Raw genomic sequence first — 26,723 nt, 5'->3', positions numbered from 1 at the left:
TAATGATCAATCAATCAATCAATCAATCAATCAATCAATCAATCAATCAATCAATCAATCAATCAATCAATCAACCAATCAATCAATCAATTTAATCAATCAATCAATCAACTCCATGCTGACAAATTTCTCTTCATAATATTATATCTTTGAGCATTTTTATAAATAATATAGAAATATATAGAAATACTTCCTACTTTAATTTTAACCACTACAATCAGAAGTACTGTGAAGCAGCATATATGCAAAACACAGCACTTGGCATCCTCTAAATATAGCTTGGGAGATTATATTTTCTAAAACCAAGAGATGCAATTTAATAGAACCATGTAAAAAAAATGCAACTCAATGTCTCTCTTAGAGCAGCACAAGGGAAATTGACCTTACGTACCACAGCAGAATCAGGCAGGGTTAGAAGTTTCAATGATAACCAGAATTGGCCATCAGCAGGAAGTTTCCTTCCCTATATGATCCTGGTCCTGCTCAAGGATTCTTCCTGTTAAAAGGGTGTTTTTCTTGCTTGTCGGGGGTTAGGCCCTGGCTGGCCCTGCAAAGCCCCGAGAGACTATTTTCAGTGTACCAGACACTATAAAAATACAGATGAGTTGAATTGGTAGTTGAGTACATGAGCAGTCAGAACAAAACAGACAGAGGCGTCCAAAGACCCAGACTGAGGTCAAGGTCAGGGGAGCTGAAAGCCTGAATAGAAATACAATCTGACACAGATGGGGAGAGAAACACAAATTAACGGTCCCTTCCCTACCCGAGAAGAGGAAGAAGACACTGAGACACAGTGCAAGCTGATGGGAACAATATGAGACAAACGGAAAGCGTTCCAATAAAGCAGAAAGGTACACACCACAAATCTGGCGCCAGTCTCGCTGGAGCACTCCTTTCCCACTTTATTCTGTATTCATTTTGTATTTTCTTCAATTAACTCAAGGTGAGCTGAACTACAGGAAGTTGGTCTGAATGTAAAAAAGGTTACAGAGTGCTGCGAAATACTGTGGCTGTCAAAAGGACATGATGCGCTTCCAAATTTGTGTGGCGCTTCTTGGATCAACACAGACCTGTTAGAGTGCTGCAACAGGGCGAGCATGCTAATACCTGCGGCCTAGTTGTCTGTCATGCCAAGTTGATCTGATTAGCTGGGCTAAATCCAGGCGTTAAGAGCAACTCTGCACTACAAAGTCCTGAATGAGGCTCCGCATGGGGGTCACAGGATGATCTGCCATCATATTTTTACATTCAGACAGGGGTAAAGGGGTGGGCAGGACGCTTCCTGCAAACATTAAACTACTCTATGATATTATTGCTTCTATGTGTGTCACCTTCACCTTGACTGTCGCTGAATATTATTTTTTGTAGAATTCCAAATTGATCTCTCTGTTAGGAGAGGATTTTGCATGCTTCCCATGCTACCACACCAGGTACCAGCATTGTCGAAGCATCACAACTACATTTGTGACTTCTGTATGCATAACAGTCAGAATTGTTCAAAAGGGAAAGGCTAGGGGTTGGGGCAGTTTTGATTTTTTTTAGTATCACTCTTCTTTTTTGTTGTTGTGGTGCTTAAATCTGACACTGTGCAGGTTACAAAAGGTGTTTTCAGATGTAATCTGAATTTGACCTCCGCAATGAGCATCAAACATGCATCAAACATGCTGCCACTCTGCATGAATGAGCCATCTTGCAATGACTGATTTTATTTATTCATTTTGCTAGATTTAATTGGTGGTGATACACATTTGTGAATGGATGTTCCTCTTCATGAAAAACAGAAAGCAGCAAAGCAAAGGCCTGAAGGCAGTGGGAAATGATGGAATTTGCTAGGTTCAGACGATACTCTCAAAAGAGAAAAAAAATCCCAGCAGTGTTTAATAATGCTCTTATTGCAGAAACGGCAGCAACACTTGCAAAACGAACCAAAAGGATAACAGACTATTTTTCTCTGAGAGTTGGGGGTTGGGATTTATTTAGCCCTCCTCTGTCGCTGCCTTAAATCTGCTTTAGGCTCAGGAAAGCAGCACTTAAGCAAATAAGAGTTTGTCATATTCCACTGGTGAGACCTATGATCTGAGCCGTAAGTGCTTATACACACAGGGACCAATGGTATAAATAATGAATCTAAATATTTTATATTGAAAGTACAGGAAGAGGACTGGAAAATGCTGAGTAGTTTATTTCCTCCATGCTATCTGTTAGGTCAATACAGCCAACGATCATAGCTAAACCCGTGTGGCCGCTTAGATCTAAATGTTCTCTTAGCAATGTTCTTGAGCTGCATTCACATACAGATGGCTTATGATAATATCCTCTCAAAATTATGAAAGTATAAGCATAATTCATTACAGGTAAAGTCATTTCTGGTGAATGTGTTAAACTGTGCTGTTGTGGAATTGACTCAGTATAGCTGAACTGTATATCTGAATAAAAATGTGTGACTGGGCTTCTGTGGGGACCTTCCTCATCCTGATTACAAGGGTATGCCTATAGTAGACATCTCACAAGCCAAGGTGCTGATGTTATTCCCAGATCTGATTCCCTCTGGCCGGGTCTGCCCTTGACATGGTTCAAACATCTAACAGCTGCGTGGAGGACTTGTCCGTTCACGCTCAGTTTTCTATAACCACAGTCTGTGTATTGATTTCGTACTCACACCTAAATAATGACTGTGAAACCAAAGATCCTGTTGGTTTTAAGTTTGGATCGGCTTTTTTTCTTTGGCTAAAAAATACATTTTTACATCCAGGAGATCTTCTGTCTTTAACAGTCAGCAGTTTTCCTAATGAGAGGAGAATGGAAAAACTCTGCCCACTTTAGGACCCCCTGCTGTCCGTATAAGCTCAGAGAAACACTCTGAAACTGTTATGACCTTCCCCACGTGTTCTGGCCAATCACAAAGCACGGCTGGGGTTACGCCGCTGTTTATTGTTTCAACAATAGCAGCGTCACATGGTTGATACAACCTTTAACTTGTGTATCTATTGCTAATAAAAGCTGCTAGCTCTATGGAAATCGATAAATCTGTAATTACAGCAGAAACAGGTAAAAGGAAAAAAGAAGTCATAGGTAATATTGTTCTCTGTCTCTCCAAAGGTAGATCTTTTGCGTATTTCTGCATGTTAGACTGGCGATTATGGAAAGAGCAGCTGTCAGATTCTGCCAAATAACTGGACAAACCAGAAGTCTGCAGGTTTCCACGATGACCTTGCTGTGCACTGGTGACATCTACATTCTGTCACTTGCTGTAACACCAAACAGGAAGCTTTAGAGGAGAACTACAGTACACACTGGCCATTGCGGCAGAGTTTTCCTCTAATGGAAGGTCTACTGGGTCATGTATTATTCATTGAGCTGCATTAGTGTTATGTGTCCTTCTGACATCAGTTCTCTTTCTGCGTGGTCGTGAGTGTCAACCCGACTGACTCAGGACAGAGGAGGATCCTACATGTCTGTCTTAAAAACTACAGTTGGAAAATTGTCTTACTGTATATGAATGTTGAAGGACAATGATTGTTGATTTTTATGTGCTTAATCATGAATAAGAGATGAAAATAATAGATCAGCTTGTTGTGCACACTTAGATGCTCCAGTCAGGGCTAAAGATGAGATGGACAGTAGAATTGTTTGGTCTTGTTCCTCAGTGGTGTGGTAACTGGGGCCCAGGTGGCAGAATGGTCTCCAGTGATGTGATGGCTGAGTCCATCCTGGGCCTTAAATGGCAAGAGATGTTTGTAAAATCCTTCCCTACTCCCTATATAGTGTACTAACTAGGGAGGATGCCATTTTACATGGATGTCTTAATGAGGATCGCTGTGCCCTATTTAGTGCCCTCATTTACCATGACCCGTGTCCATATTTGCATTTATAAGACAGCTGTATGTGAGTTTCAAGCCGTCATCAACATGGCAGGTATGTAGAGGTGAGAGGAGGCAGAGCAAAGTCAGCAGTAAACAAGCCCCAAAATAGAGCAGGCTGCCAACTGTGCAGCATGTTAAAGACCAACTAGATGCAGAGTACAAAGAGTGCACTAATGCCAGCAGCGAAAAACAGCAACAATCAATTATGCAGCTGGAGAAGTGAGAGGAAATGTCCAGAGACAGCCAAAGATGGGTAAAAATAACAGAAGCTCACCAGTGGCATCGGTATAGCCACAGAGTCTAAGAATAGCCAGGGCTACGTTACATCTGCAGACCCAAATCTATGAGCAGTGTAGGTGAGATGTCTCACCACAGTGAATCACAACTTTTGCCACTTTAAAACCCCATAAAATAAATAAATAAAATCACAACACCTGAATTTTACATCACTAGGGCATTTTAGTCTGTAATGTTTGGTTTCGTTCAAGGCTGCGGCTTCTCCCCTTGTACAGAACTACAACTGTGACTGGACTCACATCAAAGACATTGGTTTCTTCTTTTGGACCTGCTTTTTGAGCTTTAAACAAATGTTAAAAATAAAGTCAATTGTCCTGTTTTATTCAATTTTTATACCTATATTTTATATATTTTCATTGTGAATCAATATTCATGTAATGTTTTTGCCTGCAGGTTAAATATTGAATTCCTTTAAAGACAGTTTGGCCACTAACATTAAAAACAGACTCTAATATATAATAAACAATAAGACAACATAATGTTGAGCCTCTATGGTCTATTAAAAGTATATCTTTTTATTGTAAATTAGATATGAATGTCTGAAGAATATCAACAACCAAGAAAACAAGATTTTTCTGACGGTATAATGCCAAAAGTAAAATTATGCACTTTTGCACTATGACGGAAGAGCAAACCCCAGCTGATAACGGGCAGCATACCCATTATATCCAAGCAGAAAAGGCTTTTTAAAATACTGTCTGAGAAGATAAGGGAACATTTTTTTGCTTTATCTGTTTCCCTTTGTAAAAAAAACCCCACAATGCTCATTTATATTCTGTAGAAAACCTTGCTAAACAGTTAATATGTAACTCATAAAAGTTACAAATTCCTGACAAATAAATAAATCAATAGATTGATAACTGGAAGGAATGACCATATAGTGGCGAGTACATTTCCAGTCATGTATTCATTTTATTCCCACAAACATTTCCATGAATAATTCATCTTCAATAGCCAGCCTATGCTGCCACAGTCTTGCATTAAGAACAGGGTTTTATTCTACAGTACAATCACTACAATGACCAGTATGACTGTGTTGAAATGTTAATTACGAAATGTTAAATTATAATATACATTTTAAAAGCTTTCTGTGTGTATAATATTTATATTTAAAGCTTTATTTTTTTATTTGGAGTGCGACAGTTTTCTTTGTAATCTCTGAAGCAGTGAGCTCTCTTGACCTACACCACATCTTCTGTATTTAACGGTGAGCTGCAATTAAAATGTATAACTCACAAATAGCAGTAATCCATTAATGGTAAATAGCAGAATAGCTCTTTAACTATACTGCACCAGTGTGCGAAGTACAGCCCATATAGGATAGACCTACATCCTGCTGTGAATAGCAGCCTCATGTGCTGCCTCACAGCTGTACTGTACAATATGTAGGTTATTTCTTCCTCCACCTTCAGCCTCACTTCAAAGCCAAATCCCCTGGGTTTCATCGTTCTCTTTTCAGGGTCTGTCTCACATCAGTGGCCATCCACTAAGCAGATCATTTACACGATGCATCAGTGTGAGCAAAATTACAACAAGAAGCTCTTGTTGTCCATACTGCCTCACAGCACTCTGTCATTAGGCTCATGTTATACCTTCAGACTTTAAATAGAAAATAGGATGCATATCTGCCATAGGATATATGATACAGTGCCTATGTGGAAGGAATTTCATTCTTTGAAGTCGTCATTAAATTTGATCGCGCTTTAAAAATAGGGATAGAAAGCTGAGATAATGAGCTGAAACATTTAAAAAGGGGTATTTGAGTAAAAAAAAAGAATTTATCAAAATTCAATTCATTACTAAGGTCATCAGATTTACAGAATAGCTGCAGCCTAGCCAGCATTACAATGCGCGGATTTCCTATATGCAACCCGTATCGTTAAACTACAATCTAATTTAACACAGGATGTTTTTTGCTCATTGCTGAAACAGGACTGACTGTAGTTTTCTGACTAATTGTCCCACTGCGACATGATCCACATATTTCTGCCAAGAATCCTGTGCAGCGTTGGCTCAAATGGTGTAAAAGGTTCATCGGGGAAAGGACTAAATATGTGTTATATATGTATATTTTATACATATTTATGTATATTAAAGCTTGTAGATGCATAATTACTGTCTTTTCTCTTCTTTAAAAAAAAAAGAAAACTTCAAAAGACTATTTGAGGATTGAGAAATTGTCCTGATGCTGAGTTTAGAATTCAGTTGAGGTTAGCGTTTGGGGGTTAGTTGGGATGGTTAGGTTATGCTATGTTTAGGCTTTATTTCTATGAAAGTCCTCACAAAGACAAGGGTGTGTGTGTGCATGTGTGTGTGTGTGTGTGTGTGTGTGTAGAATGAGCATGGAAGCAGCTGGCTGACTTGGCAATGCTGGGACAGAGCTCCATTCATTAAGGGACTTGAGACCCCAGCGGCGCCTGCTCTGCCAAACACAACCATCGTTAACATGAGACGCTAAAAAAAGTCAAATCATCTTCGTCGGGTGAAGCCCATGTAGGAGGATGTGACCCGAATGTGTTGGAGCCTCTGAAAGAGTGAAGGATGTCAGTTCAGCTGCAGACACAATGACACTCTCACACGCTTGCTCACGCTGATGAAGAGGTCTATCTGTGCACAACAGAGATGAAGAGTGCACTTCCTGCTCTCCTCATGTCTCATCCAACCCTCCTGTTCCTCTACATCCACAACAGCTCAATCATGACTGTTTGCCTCTCCCACACACACGTTCGGGAGACAGTTATCCAGCTTGTGTCGACACATGAACCACGAAGACGTCACGAAGCAAAGGACCACCGATGACTCCTGGATTTATACAGATGGACTGAAACAGATGCACTTTTGTGTTCGTAAAGTCACATGACATAGGGTTACATTAGTAGTTGACAGACACGCGAGCATACAGACATCTAAAACTTTTTAGGAAGCCTTCATTGTTCATAATGTTATTTGATTGAGGTGTAAAGTAAATATTAGTGCACAATGATGATGCGGCATGAACAGTGGAGTGCACAATCACCACGATGAAGCCTGTCAGGAGTATGTACGTGGGCCCCGTGCCAATTGTGCTCCTTATTTATTCATGATTTGTGATCCCCTTCTTATATGGTTGGCCAATTCCTGGCTTAGACAGATCAGCCCTTGCTGAGCCAGACAGAGATGCAGCCAGTCCAGGCCAACAACGCGCCAGAGCCTCATTTCCAGCCAGAACTGCAATATCAGAGATGTTTCACTGTGATTACCGAGACAGGGACCAATTCAGTTTCGATTCAGTCAGCAGATAGAATCATTGTGGCTGTTTGTGCATGCTGATACAGATTTTGATAGCTCTTATTTATCCGTTACAGTTTTCTTTATGAGTGGACTCCACAGCAGCTTTAAAATTAGGAGAACTAAAGCTACTGATTGCAAAAATCAGCGAGGTTTAGGCTGAATTTTGGGGTTTGTGCCTTCAAATGTTTTCAGCTGGCTCGAGCTTCTACATTTCCCTATAGGTGTGAGTGAGCGAGCGAACCTCCTCGGCAATGTAATTAAGTTTGCAGATGCATCATTTTTCTGCACAGGCAGAAAGCGATGGGGTTTTAAAAGGCTGAGCAGTTAAGTGGAATAGATTAGGGACCTAAAGGACACTAATCCTCATATATTTTAATAACAGACAGATACAGTATATGATTATGGTGAAGTATTAACCATCTGCTCTGCCATTTGAGGAAGTCAGTAGTTCAGTTGTTATTGGCCATCATTTTATAGTCACCTAATCTGCTACATTTACTCACTGGGCATTTAGGTAGTAAATAAAGAAATATAAATACCTGAAAAATAAACTAGGCTGCATCATCATTAGATCAAGTGGTGATTAGCCCATGACAGCAGTTAGGTTAGGGCGTTCAACTCCTGCTTTGCATCTATGTTCAGTCTGCATATTTAAATCTGCATAAGCAGATAATGTATTAAATTTTTAAAATGGATGGATTTAGATCATTAAAATCCCCGGAGGTTTGATTTTTCAGAGGAAAGACCAACTGGAAAATAACAGTGTTGCTTAATGTGGGCTAAATATTGACGCTGCTGTAGAATATAAAAGACACTTACGTCCATACTAATGGAAAGCGCAGTCTTTGAAAGATGACTCTTGTAATTACACCGTACACACAATATTGTATCCTATTGGAACAAGCGTTGTGTAATCTTTGTGCATACAGGGGAGAGAAATGTTAATCTCACACAGATGGACAGCTGCTCATATGCTAGTTCAGGCAGGTGGAGTACATATGGATGACAGACAGCTAACCTGGATGCAACTTCCACCACCAGCCTAGAACGCTGCATGTTGCTTCATTTTAGTGTGCTAAAGCTACACACACACACACACACACACAGATACACATGCATTTCAAGCAGTACTCTCAGCAATATGAGTCTTAAACATCTACTCATGCAGTGTTTTGTGGAAAAATATAGAACTGGAGGAGCTGGAAAGGAGTTCTGATTAAAGATTCAAAGCAGGACCCATGCAGGACGGACAGAAGAGTGGACTCGCACTTGTATCGCCTATTGCACCTGAAAGTGCTTGTTAAGCAATCTTGTGTATGCAGTCCAGTGCAGTGAGGAGTGCTCTGACCTATGACAACCACTCCAGAGGATCATAGTGGGACACAGATGAGTAAGTTTGTCAGTTAAAGGACACGATCTCTTTGTGGAAGTGTTCACACGCAGGACAAATGCCAAACTGGACCTGCACTACTAAGCCTCTACATGGGGGCTGCTAGAGGTCACACATTCTTCTCCTCGTCCACATGTTGAACCAGCATCAGCTCTATGATTCACTGCTGTGCATTATTGAGCTGTGCTGCTGAACAACATCCTTCCGCGGTTCCTCTCACATATGACTCAATGGCTGGTCCTGGAATGTTGCTCCAGTTGCTTGCAGTGATTACACTTACAGCACATAAGCTTCAGCTCACCAAACAGGCTGTTACTCATGTTACCCTTCCATCTCTGCTGGGAGACAGGCTGGCCGGCCAAAGCCAGAGAGGGAGAAGTACAGAGATGACTGGCAGGTGAGAAGTGGAGGGGTGATTCACTCTTTAAGCGCTGAGAAACAACTCTGTCTGAAGCCCCGCACAGGCCTTAGTGTATGCCAGCCAAGCACAGGGAAACATATGTGCCATTATTTATAGCCAGGAGATCCGCTGAGAGGCCCAGGGGCTGCTTAAAGAAGGTATTATTTGAGAATCCAAAGATCAACCTGGCCGCCGCTCAGCTCGCAGCCCAAACCCACGACACCACGCTTGTCAGAATCTGGTAATGCTGAGGCCTGGGGAAAACAATGACTAAATCTCAAGTGCTAAAATATTGCTGATAAATAAGGAAAATGAAACTGAAAATTCCTCTGTGGTGTGTGATAAATTCACTTTGGTCCTTCGTGGCAGCGTTTCCTTGTTATTACGACCACCAGACAAACAGCTTGAATGACATTTGATAGCCACTTGTTATTTCTGAAGAGAACATTTCCCGTGACACAGGACTTCCTTAAATATCCACCTTCTCCACCAACATTTTTTTTAAAAATCCCCTTTAATTAATGTAAATGTTTCTGTGTGTTTATGGCCTTTTTTTCTTTTTTTTTTTTTACAAAAGGCAAGAAAAATCACAGTGAATGCATTCATTGCTTGACTGATTTTACTTTAATATCAGTCATATTTCTCTCATCTAAGGTAATATTTTGTTGTTTTTCAGTGAAGATGAACTTGTGGGAGGAGTGAGTGGCATTTTAGTAATAAATCAATTTTTAAATGTAATAGTTTAAGCTAAATGAATGACCACATTGGTATGCCATTATTAGAGTTAAATCAAACTTCAAATTTCTTTTCGACATGACTTTGACATTATTTTAATAATGAACATAAAAACAAAACAGTAAAACAGATTTTCGTTGATCGTTTGTAGGATGAATATAAATTTCGGGCCTTAGACGGAGATTATTTTGCAGAATTACATCATTTTACTGTAACGTGCGTGGCGTGCCATAACAACGCTAAAATTGAAGCAGATCCATATTTCATGAGTCACAGCTCTGGCAGATTTAAACCCTGATTAAAGAGGGATTAGCAGTTTCATTGTGGTGCCTGGCTTTGGGGAACTCAGTGATGGATGTGAAGGTAGATTAATGCCTCCACCCACCCCTTCAACTCCACCCCTTCTTGGTAATCAGGACACCGGGCTGCTCCACTTTCTGTAGCATGACAACGAAATATGCGCTGGACGGGTTAATGGTAAGTCATTTAGAGCAGGTCTGTAATCTGCTGAGGGGCAAAGGTCACTTCTTTGCAGACAGTAGGATCAGAGCTGGAGATTCCCTCATTTGGCATGCTGCTTCACCTACATCTCCCGTCTCCCTGCAGCTTGGTGACCTGTGTGTGGGGGCGACATGCAGGGCTTTGTGATGGTCACACACCCACTAGATTTGTGATTACCTGCCAGGAGTCTTGGGAAAATTTAAGGTTGTGGAGTCTTAAGAGCAGATCTGTCCGAGTGTTGCCTTTATGAGGCTTCTCTTAATCAACTTGGTGTTTGTCCAGTCCCTGGGGACAGGGATGTGGATACATGCTCTTCAGGACATTGTTTTGCTCAGAAAAAAAAAACCAAATAATATCTGATGTCAGATGCGAGCCGACGGTGAGAATATTCGCAGCGCATTATCTGTCGACATCAACACCGCTTTGGTGCTCGGATGAGAGGATTATTAGAGCTGCGATGAAGACAGAGCAGTCATGCAAAAGTGCCAGAAGCAGCATATGACATATTTTGTACTGATAGCTCGATCGCTGTTGGGTTACGCATAGACCGCTCGTTTCCGTGGCATCCGATCAAGTTCCGAGATTATCACCGTGCGGCTCGATGCCACTTCTTACCTCCCGCATCAGAAGCTCTCAAGCGGCTCCTTGGGCAGCAACACGCCGTCGACCCTCGAAGTGTTTTCACTTCATCTTTCATTCCCAAACCATCTTTTATCATTTCCATTCCAGGCGTGCATTCCGCGCGTAACTGAATCACTTCCCTGCGTTTAGATGGACCGAGGTGCGCACCGAGTCTCTCTCCCTCTCTCTCCCTCTCTCTCTCCCTCTCTCTCCCCCTCTCTCGCTCACCCACAAACTCCAATACAGATGAGGAATAAATGTAGTTCCGATCGCCTCTAACAGAAGAAACGGAGTGAAGAAATAAAGAAATAATCGTTTTTTTCATAATCTAGCCAGACCTTGTTGCTTGTTATAATCTCAATGCAATAATCCGCTGCTCAGCGTGTTTCCCAGTGCGGCAGCGCCCTCGTGTGGAGTAGAATGTAATTAGTCTCGAGTCGACTAGTTATCTTGAAGGAAAGTTAGTTATTGATCTAGAATTTTGATGATGGTGCCTTAGCAATAGCCGAGACCCGGAGACCAGACTGTACCTGTTAGCGCCAAAGTTCTCTTTTCACCTCTGTGCGTTTCCTTAGTGATCTATTCACAAGCATTTGACTTTCATTTGGTCCTTTTTCACTCGTGTTTCACTCATCGGAGGATCTCACTATTGTAGTTGGCATGCACCATATTTACTGTGTGTGCAGTTATAATTATTTCAAAGGTAAAGCTGTGTTCTGTTTCCTCCTGCAGGAATTCCTGATTTTCATCTGTTATTAGGGTTACTGGAGCCAATCCTGGCAGTGGGAGAGCGAGAGGCAGGAATACAGACTCGACAGGTCCAGCATTCACCCACATATTCATTCCCAGGGGAAATTTAGGGTGTCCAGTCAACTTACACTAACGAGCAAAGTGGAATCTTGAGAGAAAACTGGAGAGAACAAGAAGTGAGAAATGAACCAAGCCCCATTGATAGAAACTCACAGAACTAGCTGACTATTTATTAGTTTATTTAGATGTCAAGTAATGTGATTTGGAGATCTCATGTCTACTCTTCACCCAAGGCAACTTTGGTTCTCCACCAGAGTACTCAATAGTTTGGATTTGTGTTTTCTTCGTATCCTTGCTTTAAATCAGTAAATCCTACATTTATATGTGATTTAAACAGCAGGAGCGTGAGCTGCAGGTGAGATTAAAAAATGTTAGATTTGTCCGTGACATGGACACCTAGGGGCAGCTGTGGAGAGCCGTGGCCGGTGTGTTGATTCACCTCTAGCATTTTCTAAAGCTTGCCACCACTCTGGATTTAAAGATGAATGAACTGAGCAGCTGCTATGAACAACAGTAACACTGTTAATTCTCAAATCAAATCAATCTTTATTTATATAGCGTCTTTTACAATCAAAATTGTTTCAAAGCGCTTTCCAGAATCCCAGGGCCTAACCCCAGACAAGCAACAGTGGCAAGGAAAAACTCCCCTTAAACAGGAAGAAACCTTGAGCAGGACCAGGCTCATGTAGGGGGACCATCCTGCTGATGGCTGGCTGGGTAGAGAGAGAGGAGAGGAGAGGAGAGGAGAGGAGAGGAGAGGAGAGGAGAGGAGAGGAGAGGAGAGGAGAGGAGAGGAGAGGAGAGGGGAGGGGAGGGGAGGGGAGGGGAGGAGAGGAGAGGAGAGGAGAGGAGAGGAGAGGAGAGGAGAGGAGAGGAGAGGAGGAGAGGAGAGGAGAGGAGAGGATGGGCACAGAGCACAGAAACACATAAAATACACTATTTATACAGTGGGTCAGTGGGGCCGGAGGTCATCATGCAGCTCCGAAGGCGGCGATACCTGTAAATTAATACAGAAGGGGGGGCTGGGGGGGGGGCAGAAAAACTACACAAGAATCAGCATAACTAGTCTGCTTTCAGCATCATGCTTCCAGTAGCTTCCTGATCTTTGTGATGTTTCTCAAGTGAAAAACGCCACTTCTAAAGACTGTTTTAATGTGTGAGTTGAAGGAGAGATTTTGGTCAAAAGTTACTCCTAGATTCCTCACAGAGAGACTAGATGTTAATGAGATACCATCTAGAGTGATTATGTGATCTAATCTATCCCTGAGAGGTTCAGGACCAAACACCATGACCTCAGTTTTTCCTGGGTTAAGGAGGAGGAAATTTGAAGACATCCAGGACTTTATGTCTTTAAGACAGGTCTGGAGCTTCACTAACTTCTCTGTCTCCTCTGGTTTCATGGATAAATAAAGCTGAGCGTCATCAGCATAACAATGTAAATTTATCCCATGCTGCCGAATAATGTTCCCTAAGGGAAGCATGTACAATGTGAAGAGGATTGGTCCAAGTACAGAACCTTGAGGAACTCTGTGGGTAACCCTACTGTATGAGAAGGGAACACCATGGACATGAGCAAACTGTTATCTATCAGATAAATATGATCTACACCAGTCTAGTGCTGTGCCTTTAATCCCAATCACATGTTCCAGTCAGGAACATGTGATTGGGATGCTGTGATTAACTGTATCAAAAGCAGCACTGAGGTCCAGCAGAACCAGAATAGAGATCAGTCCATGATCTGAAGCTATAAGAAGGAAGAAGAAGAATTCTCTTAAAATCTTACATTTGAAGTGTTTTAATACTGTAATTTAGTTATTTGTGTTGTGCTAAAGCTTTTTTCTAGCACTTTGATTAACATGGAACCCACCAGGCTTGTTTTTTTTTTTTTGGAGGACTGATAAACCTTCTTGGTCCACAGCTGTACAAAGGTCACGGCTGCCATTTGCATCATTTCAGGGTTGGAATGAAATCAACCCTGACAGCAGAGCGTTTGCACGCCACCTCTGTGTCTAGAATACGTGCACATACAGTATAACTAGATCTGCAAAGATGCTAAGAGAATGTGGAAAATATAGTATTTTGAAATTTCTCCTTGTGATATGTTGAACTCTGAGGCATGTCTAAGTCCGTTCTAGCAGGCTCAGTCCCAGCACCAGGTAAAGCCATTTTTCTGGATGTATTTATAGCAGCAAAAAAGTCACAGTTTACTTTCCTTATTCATCTTTTATGGCCTCTTTTAAAGATGCTGATGTGAAAAGATGCCTGAGAATCTTGGATGGCAGATAGAAAGGTCCAGAGGGTTGGGACCAAAACTCTTAAAGCTGTCTGTCCAAACTGGCTGAGAGGGGCGTGGATGGCCAGTGAGATGAGACGAATGGTCTGAGGAGTTCTGTTAGCTTCAGGAGACACCTGCTGGTTGGCAGGAACGATGAAGCCAAAGTGCTGGGACCATCTGTGCCTAACAACTCTGCCACCCACATTGAAGGAGATCAAACATCTCCAACCCCAAAATAAAAGTTGAATAAAGAACCATTTGTCACGACTGTTTATTGCATATGGATAATCATTTATTGGTTGCTACTTTAAAACACATTGAAAACACCCCATCCGTAAAGTGTGACTCCAATCAGGGACAATGTGTCTTGGACATAAGACACATTTGCTAAATGTCTCCTTAATAGTTCATTAGTAAACCAAGTCTGTTTGCAGAGTTCATTCTCGGCATGAGACCATATTGCAGCTCATAAAGACTCATCCTCCCAAGAAGTTCTGCCTTCAGGGCAGTAGCTCTAACCAGAAGGAAAGCTTTGCTGCCTCATCTGCACATCTGCATCAAACCCTTCAACATGTCCCTAAAATCAAAATTCCTACACTTGAGAACATTGAGTTGCCCCGAGAGGGTCTGAGTCTGTTTACGTTGATCCTTTAAGCTCACGTTTCCACTGGTGGACTGAGGAAAGTCTTGTGACGCTCTTGTTGAGGGACCCATCCTTTAGTATCAGCAAAAAGTTTTAATATTCAATTTGTAGCTGCATTAAAGTATAGTAGAGTTTTTATACATTTACGCTGTGTCATCCCCCAAGTATATTTAAATGATTCATAAAGAGCCTTTTGCCTTGGTAGGTTTCTGACTTTGGAATGAAACGTTAACAGAATACGTTTTCTGGCCCTGAAGTTTTTCCTTCCAGTCTTCCATCATTCTCCTGCAAAAGTGTAAAATTTGCCACTATGTTCAGTTACACATGTTCTGTCTGTTTTGGCTCATTGTTAAGTCCTTTAAAAGTCTAAAATGTCCTTCAAATTCAGACGGATGTTAATTCAGATCAGACGGTGCAAACAAACCACATTTCATTTCCACTGCACTAAAATTTATCAGTTGAACTAATTTAATTACTGTTCCATATTTTCAATAAAGTCTGTTTTTTTGTTTTGTTATAAAAATGTGTATTTCCCCCTTGGGGCCACCGGAGCCCGTACCACCTGCATACAGCAAAGGCAGGGTCCACCTGGGCCCAGACAAGGCACCAGATCATTGCATGGCCCTTTGTTTGCAACCCTTAACAGAACCCTCTGCTTCCGAGACCAGCCAAATACAGCCGAGCTACCACCACCTTGCTATTTCTTTCAAAGTTAAAGTGTGGTGTCTGTGCCTTTGTTAACAGCAATGTGTAGTGAAACACGTGGAAAGTAGATTAAACTATTAACGAGGCAGATTTAGCATTGCTCAAAGTCTCAATCTAAGGACAGAGTTCAGTCAAGAGTTGTAATAGTAACATTCCTTTATTTCTTCAAGGAATTTAAACAGACTATGAAACCATTTACTCCATGAGCTTTTTGTCAGACAAAATCCTGACTTTCTGTTCTGCTTCCTGACAAAATCTCTGTACTCTGTGTGTGGCTCTTAACTCTCTGTTCAGAGCCGAACACAACCGCCGTGCTATAATTCTTTCCACCACTAGATAGAGCCACATATCTGTTAATGGACCAGAAGAAGCTTAAAAAGTAATGAAATAAACATAACGTCCAAGTTATTGTTTTTTTTTTAATGGTATTGGAATAATCTGCTGTAGGTCAGAGGAAACCAGGAAGGTAAAATTTGATCAAGTGTACTTGTAAAACAACAATGTGGCCTGAAAAGGATGTTTTACAATGATTGATTTGGAAGACATTCCTGGTATAGTATGTATAAGTAAGAATAACAATTTATTATAAAACAACAACTTCGTACATTTATTCTCCCTAGTTCTCTGTTCAAAAATGTCCTTATTGTACTGCAGTATTGTAATGTTTAGTACTTTTTTTTTTACATTTGGGCTGATGGCTAAAGTTTTATCAGGTTTATACACGAATACAGAACTTCTCAGATTTAAGACTAAACTTGCCTTAACAATTTTAACTACTAAACTCCTTTTAGGTGTGAGACTCGGAGACGCAAGCAAAAAAATGAAATTGTGTTTAATTTTTTACATAATAAGAACCATTTTTCTTTCTTCTTTTGGTGATGCTCAGCCTTCATGATGCCATTTTAAGGGTTGAAACAAATAAGTTGCAATAGCAGTTTCTGTAACTACAGAAACAAAGTTACCATGGTAACAGCCATATAATACACAGAATTGTGTTTTAATTCTAAGAAGTTTACATAATGGAATGTTAATGTACAGAGATGTTCAGAAGCTCAGAGTATGAGCATCAGTATTTCTGAAATGCACTTCTGATGTATTCTAAAATTCTAAATATAACCTCCCTCCAATCATAAGTTTGACCTAAGTTGCCATGGTGATCTATACAAAGAAACATGACACTATAAAAACAGTGACCTTGAACACATCATACCTGCTAACGCCTTGAACACATGGTGGAGGTGGAGATTGTCTTCATCATGTGGATTTCTCACATTCCTCACACGTCCTTCTCCCAGGGCCCCCATCATGTGACCACACCACGTGACCACACCACATTATCACCCCATGTGCTGTGTGGAGGCTGTCGCACTGCCTTCATCTTGACAGAGGAGGAGGAGGAGGAGGAGGAGGCATGTGAGGAGAATATGCATGTGTGAGGTCATCATACACATCAGCACATGCTCAATGTCACCATGGAAACAAGCATCTTCCTACAGAGGCTGGAATCTTTATCTTTCTTTTGGCTCTTTCTTTTCCTCAGAGGACTCTTCCTACAAGATGATTCACAAACATACAAAGCAAGCAAAAAGAAAACTTGCCAAACCATTTCTTCACGGATAATGCAGATTTGCTTTTCATGTTTCCAGCATGTGCCTGAACATCTGTTGAAGGTGAAGTAAAGGTGGGTAAAGGACTGGCTCGTTGGATGCTACTGCTAATGGAAATTTTTAAAAAAACGAACATGAATAAATCAAAAACAAAACATAAAAATAACCTAATAAGAGCTGCAATCCCAAACAAGAAAACACAGAAAAGATTTGGGTCCTATCATATTTACAGATGAAATGATGAGATTAAGGTCACCATTGACAGATGGGTGTTATGCAGTCAGCTATATATCACATGTTGGCATATAAAGATGGCACATTAAAATGAGTGTAATTGTGGAACAAATGAAGAAAACTGAAGGTGTAAAATACAATAAGTGGAAAAAGGTTCTAGTATAAATAGAGACCAAAGGGCCGTGCCCTTGTTACTGCACAATACCTTTACCTTCACCTTTAAAGTGAGCTGGGTGCAGCATGCTTGTGACATAATGTTGCTGGTAAAGTCTCTGTGAGTGATGTGTCTTCAGATGCTGGATGTCTGGATCTGGCAGTGGGAGTCTTTAGGGTTCTTGAACATCTCCCAGATGGCACGTTGTTAAGCAGTGTGTGAAACAGGGTGCAGCAGTCACACCTGGAGATGAACGCAGCGATTCTTTCTTTATCCCCTGCAGTGCTGCTCTGTCAGGTGCCGAGCAGCTTCTGTACACAGTCTCCTAAAGCAAAATGACAACAGTTCCAGGTGACGGTAACAGTCACAGTGTTCAGAACTCAGCATGGCTGAGGAAATTAATGTGGTCACGTGTGAGAGCAGGGATTTGTTTTTCGGCCCCAGCGGGAATCACCGAGTAATGGCAGCAGCTGCATCAACACCATTAAACAACAGTCAGTAAAATCCATGTTTATTTAGTCAGCGCAATTAATGTTGGTTAGGTAAGGTCCTAAAAGCCCCCTTGAATTTTACCTGCTCTGTTCTGATATACAAACATGGTGTGTACTGTACGGGTTTCAACAGAATCCACTGAACACAGATGGAGTTAATCACACTCCTAATGTGAATGGGCTTTAAGATTCGCCCTTTGATCATTTCAGTTCTGTGTGGGGGTAACAGGAAACTGTCCAGTCTAAAAAGAAATCCTCCAAGGCGCCTGCGTGTCACATGGACCGATGCTATTGAAGCTAGCTATCAGTAAGGGTGCTCGTCACATCACGTCACTATGGTTTCACAACTGTGACGGAAGTGTGCATATGTAAATCGCAGCAGGTGTGAATCTGTGCAACAACACAACCATAATAAAAGCAAAAGACTGGAGGTTGTAATCAATCAGTGTGTGTTTGATCAGTTAGCTTTTCGGTGCATCTTAATTCCAAGTGTGTTTCGGCCAGCAAAGTGTAACTGTAGACAGAGGGGCTCATGTTAGCAACAGAAAGCAGCAATGAGGAAAGGTTGAAAGGGCCCCTGACACCAGACCAATCTGGAATATTTGTCACTGACTGATGTAAAGCTGGTCTGATAAACCTGCTGGTTTCATCTAGGTTCAATTAGGCTGTTTAAATTAAAGCCATCACCAAAATTATTACATTTTGGAAAATTTGAAAGGTTTCAGTGTTTCTTTGTTAGCCATTGTTACATTAGCCATGAAAATAAATATTTATCTAACTTGCTGGAACTGGACATGATGGACTGGAGCCCTCTGGATCCCCAACTCCTTTGAACAATAATGGGGCAAGTTGGAAAACAAACTGAGCAGATCTGCTGGATGTTAGGAGACAACATGATGATGATGTGCTTCCGCTGTGCCAGAGAGATGTGCTGCTGCAGCTACTGCAAAGGGTGGACACGCCGGATATAAGAACTACGAGATGAAACCTCGCTTTAACGGCAAAATAAGGTCAATATTTTCTGAACTGCCAGCGCTTTGGCCACCACTGTAGATTTCACCGGGCATCAATCTGTCCTCCGCCACTGTGCATGGTCCCGAGACATCCGCAGCTTCCTGTTGCTTAGTAATAATCTTCAGAGCTGCGATTAACGTGAGCTTCAAAGCTCTGGGCACGCTCATTACTCCTGGTTGGCTGTATAATGAATCCACAGAGGAAGCTCATCCAGCGGGCCATCATTTCTCCTCACAAATCTCGGAGTGATGGGACAGAAAACAGTTCACGGTGAAGAATGTGAAAATGGTGGAGCATTCAACGTCCTGGACGTGAGGCTCAGGAAGGAGCCTGTTCCAGATGATATATTAACAGATACATGATTCATCTAATCAACAGCAGGCATCAGAGGCTGTGTGATGTTTCACATTTAAATGTATTCCTAAAAGGATATTAGAGACTTAGAAATCCTACAACACTGCAGATCAGCTGTGTGGAATTAAAATGAATCAATAATGTGTGACAGTTGAACAGAGCTGTACGTGTGACATAAGTAGGGTTAGATTTCTGAGTCACACCGTGAATAAGAATAATAAGAACTTCCTCGTGTATTATATGGTGTAAGTGTTACATGTATTGCATATAAAGGCTTTATTTCATGACTGCCCTCATTTGGCTGCTATTAATTCTCCATATTAATCCAAAATTAATCTAATTAGAAGCCATCCTCTGTGGCGTGGCCTGCTGCTGGCCTGTGAGCCAACACGCTCTTAACGACAAACACAACGGCAACAGCGTCAAAAGACTACAGGCCTGTTGTCAGGCGCAGTGGCTACTAGCCTTATCAGCTGGTCCGCACAGCACAACCGGCAGCGTAGTCAAAGTCAAAGCAGGCTCGGAGAAACATGAGTGCAGACAAGCAACGCGTGAATTCACAGTGGGCGTTTAGCCGCCCTCGCTAAAGCACTTAAAGGAAGCAGCGCCAGGAAGTGAAGTCTCTGAGTGGAAAGAGGAGACACAGATGACGCATTTGGGAAAAGGTTATTAACATCAAGTGGCAGTATGGTCCCAAACATCACATCCACCCAGCTTGTGGGGCCGAGTGATCTGTGCGGAACGAACACCAAGGAATTGAACCTTACAGCCAGAGCTAAGAATTGTCTTCCAGTATACTCACTTACAGGCACGTGTTCCAGGTATAACATGTAAAATATTGCATCTGTGAGGTCACTTCCTGTCGTTAGTTCACATTCGTGGTGATTTTGAATCCAAGCCTCGCTCATATGGATCAAGTTTTGTGTCAATTGTTTTTAATATCCTGTCTGATCTGAATCTCCAATTGAAATGGCCATGTGATGTGTGATTGCAATCTTATGTTATATATATTATAGATTCTGCTCAGTGAGCAGTCTTCTGAGAACTACAACAATAAGGAAAAGACTGCAAAATTCTTACAGCTACAGTATTTGGTTATGTAGTGTTTTAATGTTTATACAGGCCCTTCAGACTTGTAAAGAAAGATGTTCTCAATTATATGTAATGGTATTGTAACTAGCTATTATAGGCTGTTTAACTGTCATAACAGCAGTTAACCTGAAGGCAACATTTGCACTCAAACAAGCATGACAATGTTTTTAAAGCCTAAAAGGAAAAAAGACCAACCAAAGAGTTTAACAAGGTAAGAAATGTCTATTTATTACATTCAACAGTACAGTACACTGAAATTGCACATTTTCACCAGATATAGCAGCATTGTCTGGTGAATGGACTAATGAATAGGCACATCCAAAATTTAAATTAAAAAACACATTCGAATTTGGCAGCACAAATCTGAAAGCATTTAAAATGTTTATATCAAATCTTTCGTTTCATTTTTCTAAATATATCATGAAACAGGCTGCACGGTAAAAACACCATCCTTCAGTGGCAAAAGACAGAGAAAGTCATCTTGATACAATAGTATGTGCATTTAGTGCATTCTAGCAGCTATACAGACACGTCCCCTCCATCACTTCAATCACCTTCCTTATTTCCCTAAAGATGAATCTGTCCTGAAATAAAGTCTTCCCCCGGATCATTACAGCAACACACCCTATTGATTCCCAGGGATTTTCTTTTAAATTAGCAGTAAATGATTGTTGGCCTTCGGTACAGCTGACTAATTCAACAAGCTTTCGCCATAAAAGCATTGTCAACAGACTCTTTTACAGACAGTAAACACATGACAGCTTCATGTGGGTGGAGTTTGTGAAAGATAGTCACTAAACATGGCAACTGTCAAGGCTCTTTGGCTTTTTAATGGAAAGAAAAACACCCCCTTATTTCCACTCTTACAAAAAAAAAGTAAAGACCAGTGAGAGAAGATAATCTTTCTCATATATTTCACAAAAGCAGCATCACAACATTTCAGCTACCTGATGAAAAAGCCACACAAATATATAAATGTAATGGAGTCAAACATAATAATGGTGTCTTTGAAGCATTTTGATACTGAAAGCATCAAACAGCAGCTCTAGTGGGCACATTCATCCTTCTCTGCCTCCACAGAGCAAAGCCAGGTTTAAAAAAGACACCGCCACCAGCATTAGAGGAGAGGAAGAACAGAAATATTTAAACTGGGATCTGGGATTTTAAAGACCACATATGTAAACATTTCATTTCGGTTTACCTACAGTCAGTCAAGATAGAAAAAAAAAATACAATATTTTTAGAAAAGGCCTGATAGCAAAGCAGGATGAGTGTGTGATGTCATAAAAGGGTCTGCAGCCCTGAATATAACATCAAGAGTCAAAGACTGGGTATAGAGTCCTCACACAGTCATGTGACTGCATGCATTATCGTGACATTAGGAAGAAATCCTAACCAAGCTGTTAAAGTCAGCATCCACTGAATGAATGAATTACTGCATGAGCCTTTGTTGTCAGTAAGCAAACAGGGTACACTGAAACTCTCCTGAGCTGCTGGGAATAGGGGAGGTAGAAACCGCCATTGTGCGTGCTGTTCTTCGATGTGTGCGTCAAAACTGAGTTTGGTTTAACATCAATACATTGTCAAAGCACCTAAAGGGGACAACGGCTACGTTTGAAAGGCGCTGCCTGTGTTTAGCTGTAATGTCGTATCGCCCATCACTGCAGTTCTGTCTCTGCATTATAATCAGGTGTGAACGAGGGGAAAATGAGAAGGCTGCTTCAGCTAGCTTTGTGTCTTTTATAGATCTCATGGCATCTTTGTTTGGAAAAAAATGACAGGAAATTATGTCCTAAAAAAATACATCCGAGACCGGGATCCGATCCTAGACCCACCAATATTTTTAAAAAGGGTTAGAACCTTTACCCACAGGTCCTATAACAAGCTGGAGGTTTAATTTAACAAACATTAACTAGTGGTTTTTGAGCCACCCCCCCCCCATTCACTTTAAGGTGCATGTGGCCGGAGTCCCTCTGCTTAGAGAAAAATCTCGCAAGCAAACAAATCCAACGCCATCCATCACGACAAACAACTACACAGAAACTTTGTGTAAAAATGTTTCTAACAGTGTTCCACGGTTTGGCAGGTGATTTCATGTCTTTAAACCGTCGCACGGGTCTCTCCACACACATACACGGCGCTTGGCTGTATGCGTCTCTTAGTGTTGCCAGGCAGCTGAGGAAGAAACTTGAAGTACTTGGGCATCAGATCGAGGCAGGCATCACGAAACTTCTTGATCCTCCAGTAGTAAATGAGGGGGTTAAGAGCAGACTTGAGGTAGCACAGCCACAGGAGCCAGGTGCTGATCTGAAAGAAGCTGTCCTTGTGGTAGAAGCTGTCGCTAAATGTTGCTACCAAACTGTAAGCGGTGAAGGGCGCCCAGCACACTGTGAACACCGAGAAGAGGATGAGGATCGTAGTGAAGGCACGGGTCTTGAAGCTCATATCGATATTCATCTGGAAGGGCCTCTGAAGGCTGAGCAGGCCAAGTTTGCTGGCCTGGCTCAGACAGATGCTGTCCGAGTGGCTGTGGATGCGGATGGCGTTGTGGCGGATTGTGTTAAGGATCCCCATGAACGTGTACAGCATCACCATGAAGGGTATGAAGAAGAAGAGTAGCATCAGTATCAACACATAGGCGTGGTATCCAGGCTCAAGACTGTAGCCAAACACACACTGAGGGGCCCTGGGAGGGATCTGTAATGGAGGGGAACCAACAGCCAGAGGGAAGGAAAAAACAAAGGTGAGTCCCCAGGTAACCACAATGAGCACTTTAGCTCTCTGTGGGCTCAGTTTGTCTTGCTTCTGGACAATAATAAGGAAGCGGTCTATGCTTATTATAAGCAGTATAGCGACTCCTTCCATGACAAAGAACCAAAAGAGCATGGCTGAAACACGGCAGAAAGCATCTCCGAAAATCCATTTGGTGGTCATGACAGTAACAAGAGCAAAGGGCATGTTGAGGACGGCCAGCATCATGTCCGCAAAAGCCAGGCTCGCCAAGAGGATGTTGATGGCTGAGCGCATGGCAGACCTCTGGTACACCATCAAGCACACCACCACGTTTCCCAGCAGGGCCACTAGCAGGATGACCACCATGACAAAGCAGAAGAAGACCTGCAGAGGTAAGCCGACGCCTGACGCGCTCTCTGCTGGGGCGTCGGCTGTCGGAGTGGCTGCCTCTGGGGGCAACCGGGAGCCCGGAGAAACGTTTGCCATGGAGATGTTAGCCATCGACAGCCTCCTGGAAAAGTTCAGTCGCCCCTTAATGAGCTAGGAGAGAACAACCACATCTGGAGCAGCAGTGGAAGGGACCTTTCTTCACCGCAGAGTACAGGCAGCACATCCTAAAATACAAGACATGTGCAATGTCATGAGTGACGGCAATCAAAACAAAAGCAGCATTTAAAATTGACTTTTCTTCAGTTTTTTTCTTTGGATACACAAAGCGCATCCTCCTTTTCCTCAATCAAAAAAAGACATTCATCTTAGTCATTTTCCCCACACAGTCTGGACTGGATCAACAAATCCTTTAGATGTGAACAAAATAAGACCCAAACCCTCAATACATTGCACCATTTTTTGGTGACAAATTGCTGATTAAATAAAGTGACTCGTCGGTAATCCATGCGTTTACAGCCCGTTTCTGAGCATATTGCGGGAGTTCCATATTAATTGAGCTTTGGTTTTTGTCCCCCGTGGGTGGAAAACACTAAGCAAATAAAATAATGGGCTATGATTATGATTAATGGTCCATAAAGGCTGTTTGTGGTGGCTTTAAAAAGCAGACAGATACTGCTCTGACTGAGTCTCAGGAACGAGACAGTGGAGAGAACCAGCTGTTGCAAAGGTGATAAACGGCAGCAGGGGTGGAAACTTTCCGTGGCTTCACGTGTGATGAGGTGCCTGTCATCTGCTGCAAGGTCCTTCTGCTTGATCAGAATCCAGATCACACCAAGCACCAAACCGTTTTTCATGGAAAAAATAACCTGCTTTTAAACAACCTCACTTCAATTCTGACTTAATTCTGAATTTACTCATTTAACTCTGGTCAATCTCTGCACACACCCCTGCCCCTCGACTGCAGCTGGAGCTTACCTGTCCTGTCACAGAGGCTTTTATGAATAGAATGGATGAAAAGAACAGTATCCTGCCTTTGCTGAAATCACTCTACAGTAGGGAGCCTCGAGATTCCCGACAGTTCAAACAAAGGAACAATGGCTCAGCCTGCAGTCAGTGTGTAGTGACACATCTCTCACTCTCTGTCCTGGTCAGCAGTTGTAGGCAGCAGCACAACCCACACATCTCACTAGGCAGACACACACACACACACACACACAATACACATTTGCCCACATTTTTTTGGGAGCTATGCTGACTAACAATAATATTTTCCATAGCGCTGCAGTAGAGAAGCCATGGCTGTTCCCTCTATACCAACAGGAATATATAGAAATGCAATTACCTGAGTTGTTCCTCCTGCAGTCATAACGCCACACTGGTGGCATGATGCTGTGTTAAACAGGAATGCTGCCGCGCCGTGTGTGAGCTATGTGTCTGAGTTTAAGCTTGTCATGTTCTAGGGCTGCAAGAAAAATGTAATTATATAAAACTAAACAAAATTAAAAGGACTTCACGTGACATCATACAACCACGTTGGTGCTAAAAGCTTTTAGGTTTTTTTTTTTAAAAGCCTCTTTAAGTTGCTGTTTGCACTGTTTGCAAATACCAGCAACTTCTAACAGACTAGGCATCAGTTTGCACCCCGAAGCAACACATCCACACACCGACTCATCACAAAAATTCAAGTGTGAGTAGCTTACAGAGCGACGTACAGCTTATTCCACATGCACGTGGCAGGTATCTTGAATTATAAACCACTTTTGCTCAGGGTACAGAAAGCACAGCCAGCTAGGAGGGAGAAAACCCATCTTCTGCTCCTACATCCAAAGCATCCTCAGGATGTCTTGGCACGGAATGACAAACCCCTTCTGGAGGTGGACTACACTCATGACCACATTCTTCTGTTAGCTTAATGTCTAGACCATGTATAAATGAGCGCCTACTGTGCGTATGTAACATCACAACTGGACACATGTGGTAAAGACACAGACAGAATATAAAAAAATGAAATAATGTAACTTGGGTTGATTTGAGAGGCTGTTCTTTATAGTATAGATGTTAGAATTACCATAGACATGTTCACTACTGTTGATTGGATATCAAAGCCAGTGTTTGTGCCTGACAAAAGCTTGAGATCTATTTACAAGTGGTCACGGGAGACACATGGGGATCATGTTTAAGATCAGATGAAATCACTCCCTCAAAGTGTGTATCTGGGAAAATATCTAAGTGAAAATGTAGCTGCACACACAAGGATATGTAAGGATTTTTTCAATTGCAAGACAGAGAAATGACACATAACAATTTACGCAAAATAATATACGTATTTCGTATTTTTTTGTATGTGGTACTACCAGGACGATTTCGAAAAATAATTTAAATGCTACAGATTGAGATATTTGATATATATGGAGCTTAAATAAGAATCATTGAAGACCAAATGCCAAGAATGCTGTGGACAACAGAGTAAATCACGGCCAGGTAAACACACACACACACACACACACCAGATAAATACTTTATAATATGACCACAAGAGCTCGGTGCAGACTAGGACATACCTGCTTCATTGTTTAGGTTGGATTTGGTGAGAAGCTGCCCAGCAGCCTTGAGCTAATGATGTCTCCACAGCTGGAGCTAAAGCAAAATCCCTTTTCCGTTCATGGCGCCGTTTTTACCGAAGCTCGCCAAAAGCATTGGTCATTGATTAATTTTCATCTTCTGATCTGTCCTTTCTTTTTCGGACCATTTTTCTGAAGATAAACGCGGAACATCTTCCGCTAACACCAAATCCAGGCTATGCTCTCACAGTTTAACGCAAAATCCCACATTACCAACAATTTAACCGGAACAGACGAATGCGGTTTCCGTCGTCCTTCAACATAAATGTGTGTGAGGGATAATAAGTGTCCTTTATTTTCATTTATGTTGATATTCTGGCTCGAGCGAATAATAAAACATGTACGTAATAGGGTAGGATGAGCTTTTAAGAGTCCTATTACTTTTTAGTTGAATTAAAAATGCATTTAAAATGGCGTTAGATCCTGGTGCATATTGGCATTTAATTTCTAAACAGGTCCAACATTGCTTAGCTTCCAAGTTCGATGACTTTTGAAGCGATTGTGGCTCTCCGGCACAAAATAG

General features: G+C 41.8%; 2 protein-coding genes across 5 annotated transcripts in view; both read right to left on the bottom strand.

Moving 5' to 3' along the window:
- The window catches only part of lrfn2b (leucine rich repeat and fibronectin type III domain containing 2b), a 43,817-nt gene extending 32,529 nt beyond the window's left edge, over positions 1–11,288 (bottom strand). For 2 of the 3 annotated variants that reach the window (XR_008947293.1, XM_057016475.1), the window contains exon 1: positions 11,072–11,286. The gene's annotated coding sequence lies outside the window, so the exon portion shown is untranslated. Of the gene's footprint in view, positions 1–11,071 lie in introns of all 3 variants that reach the window. The other variant, XM_057016478.1, reaches the window with a different exon arrangement.
- Positions 11,289–20,658: 9,370 nt separating this feature from the next.
- Positions 20,659–26,384, bottom strand: gpr63 (G protein-coupled receptor 63). 2 transcript variants are annotated; one of them, XM_057016486.1, is made up of 3 exons: positions 26,141–26,384; positions 24,922–25,041; positions 20,659–23,803 (listed from the first exon to the last, which is right to left on the bottom strand). In XM_057016486.1, the coding sequence occupies exon 3, from the start codon at positions 23,688–23,690 to the stop codon at positions 22,557–22,559; it is 1,134 nt and encodes a 377-aa protein (XP_056872466.1). In that variant the 5' UTR covers positions 23,691–23,803; positions 24,922–25,041; positions 26,141–26,384; the 3' UTR covers positions 20,659–22,556. The 2 variants fall into 2 exon arrangements, with proteins under 2 accessions (XP_056872466.1, XP_056872465.1); XM_057016485.1 differs by lacking the exon at positions 24,922–25,041.
- Between the last annotated feature and the right edge of the window lie 339 nt (positions 26,385–26,723).

Source organism: Takifugu flavidus, chromosome 19 (genome assembly GCF_003711565.1).
Source record: "Takifugu flavidus isolate HTHZ2018 chromosome 19, ASM371156v2, whole genome shotgun sequence".
Lineage (NCBI taxonomy): Eukaryota > Metazoa > Chordata > Actinopteri > Tetraodontiformes > Tetraodontidae > Takifugu > Takifugu flavidus.
The sequence above is the reverse complement of the archived record's forward strand: the minus strand, read 5'-3'. Positions and strand labels throughout refer to the sequence as shown.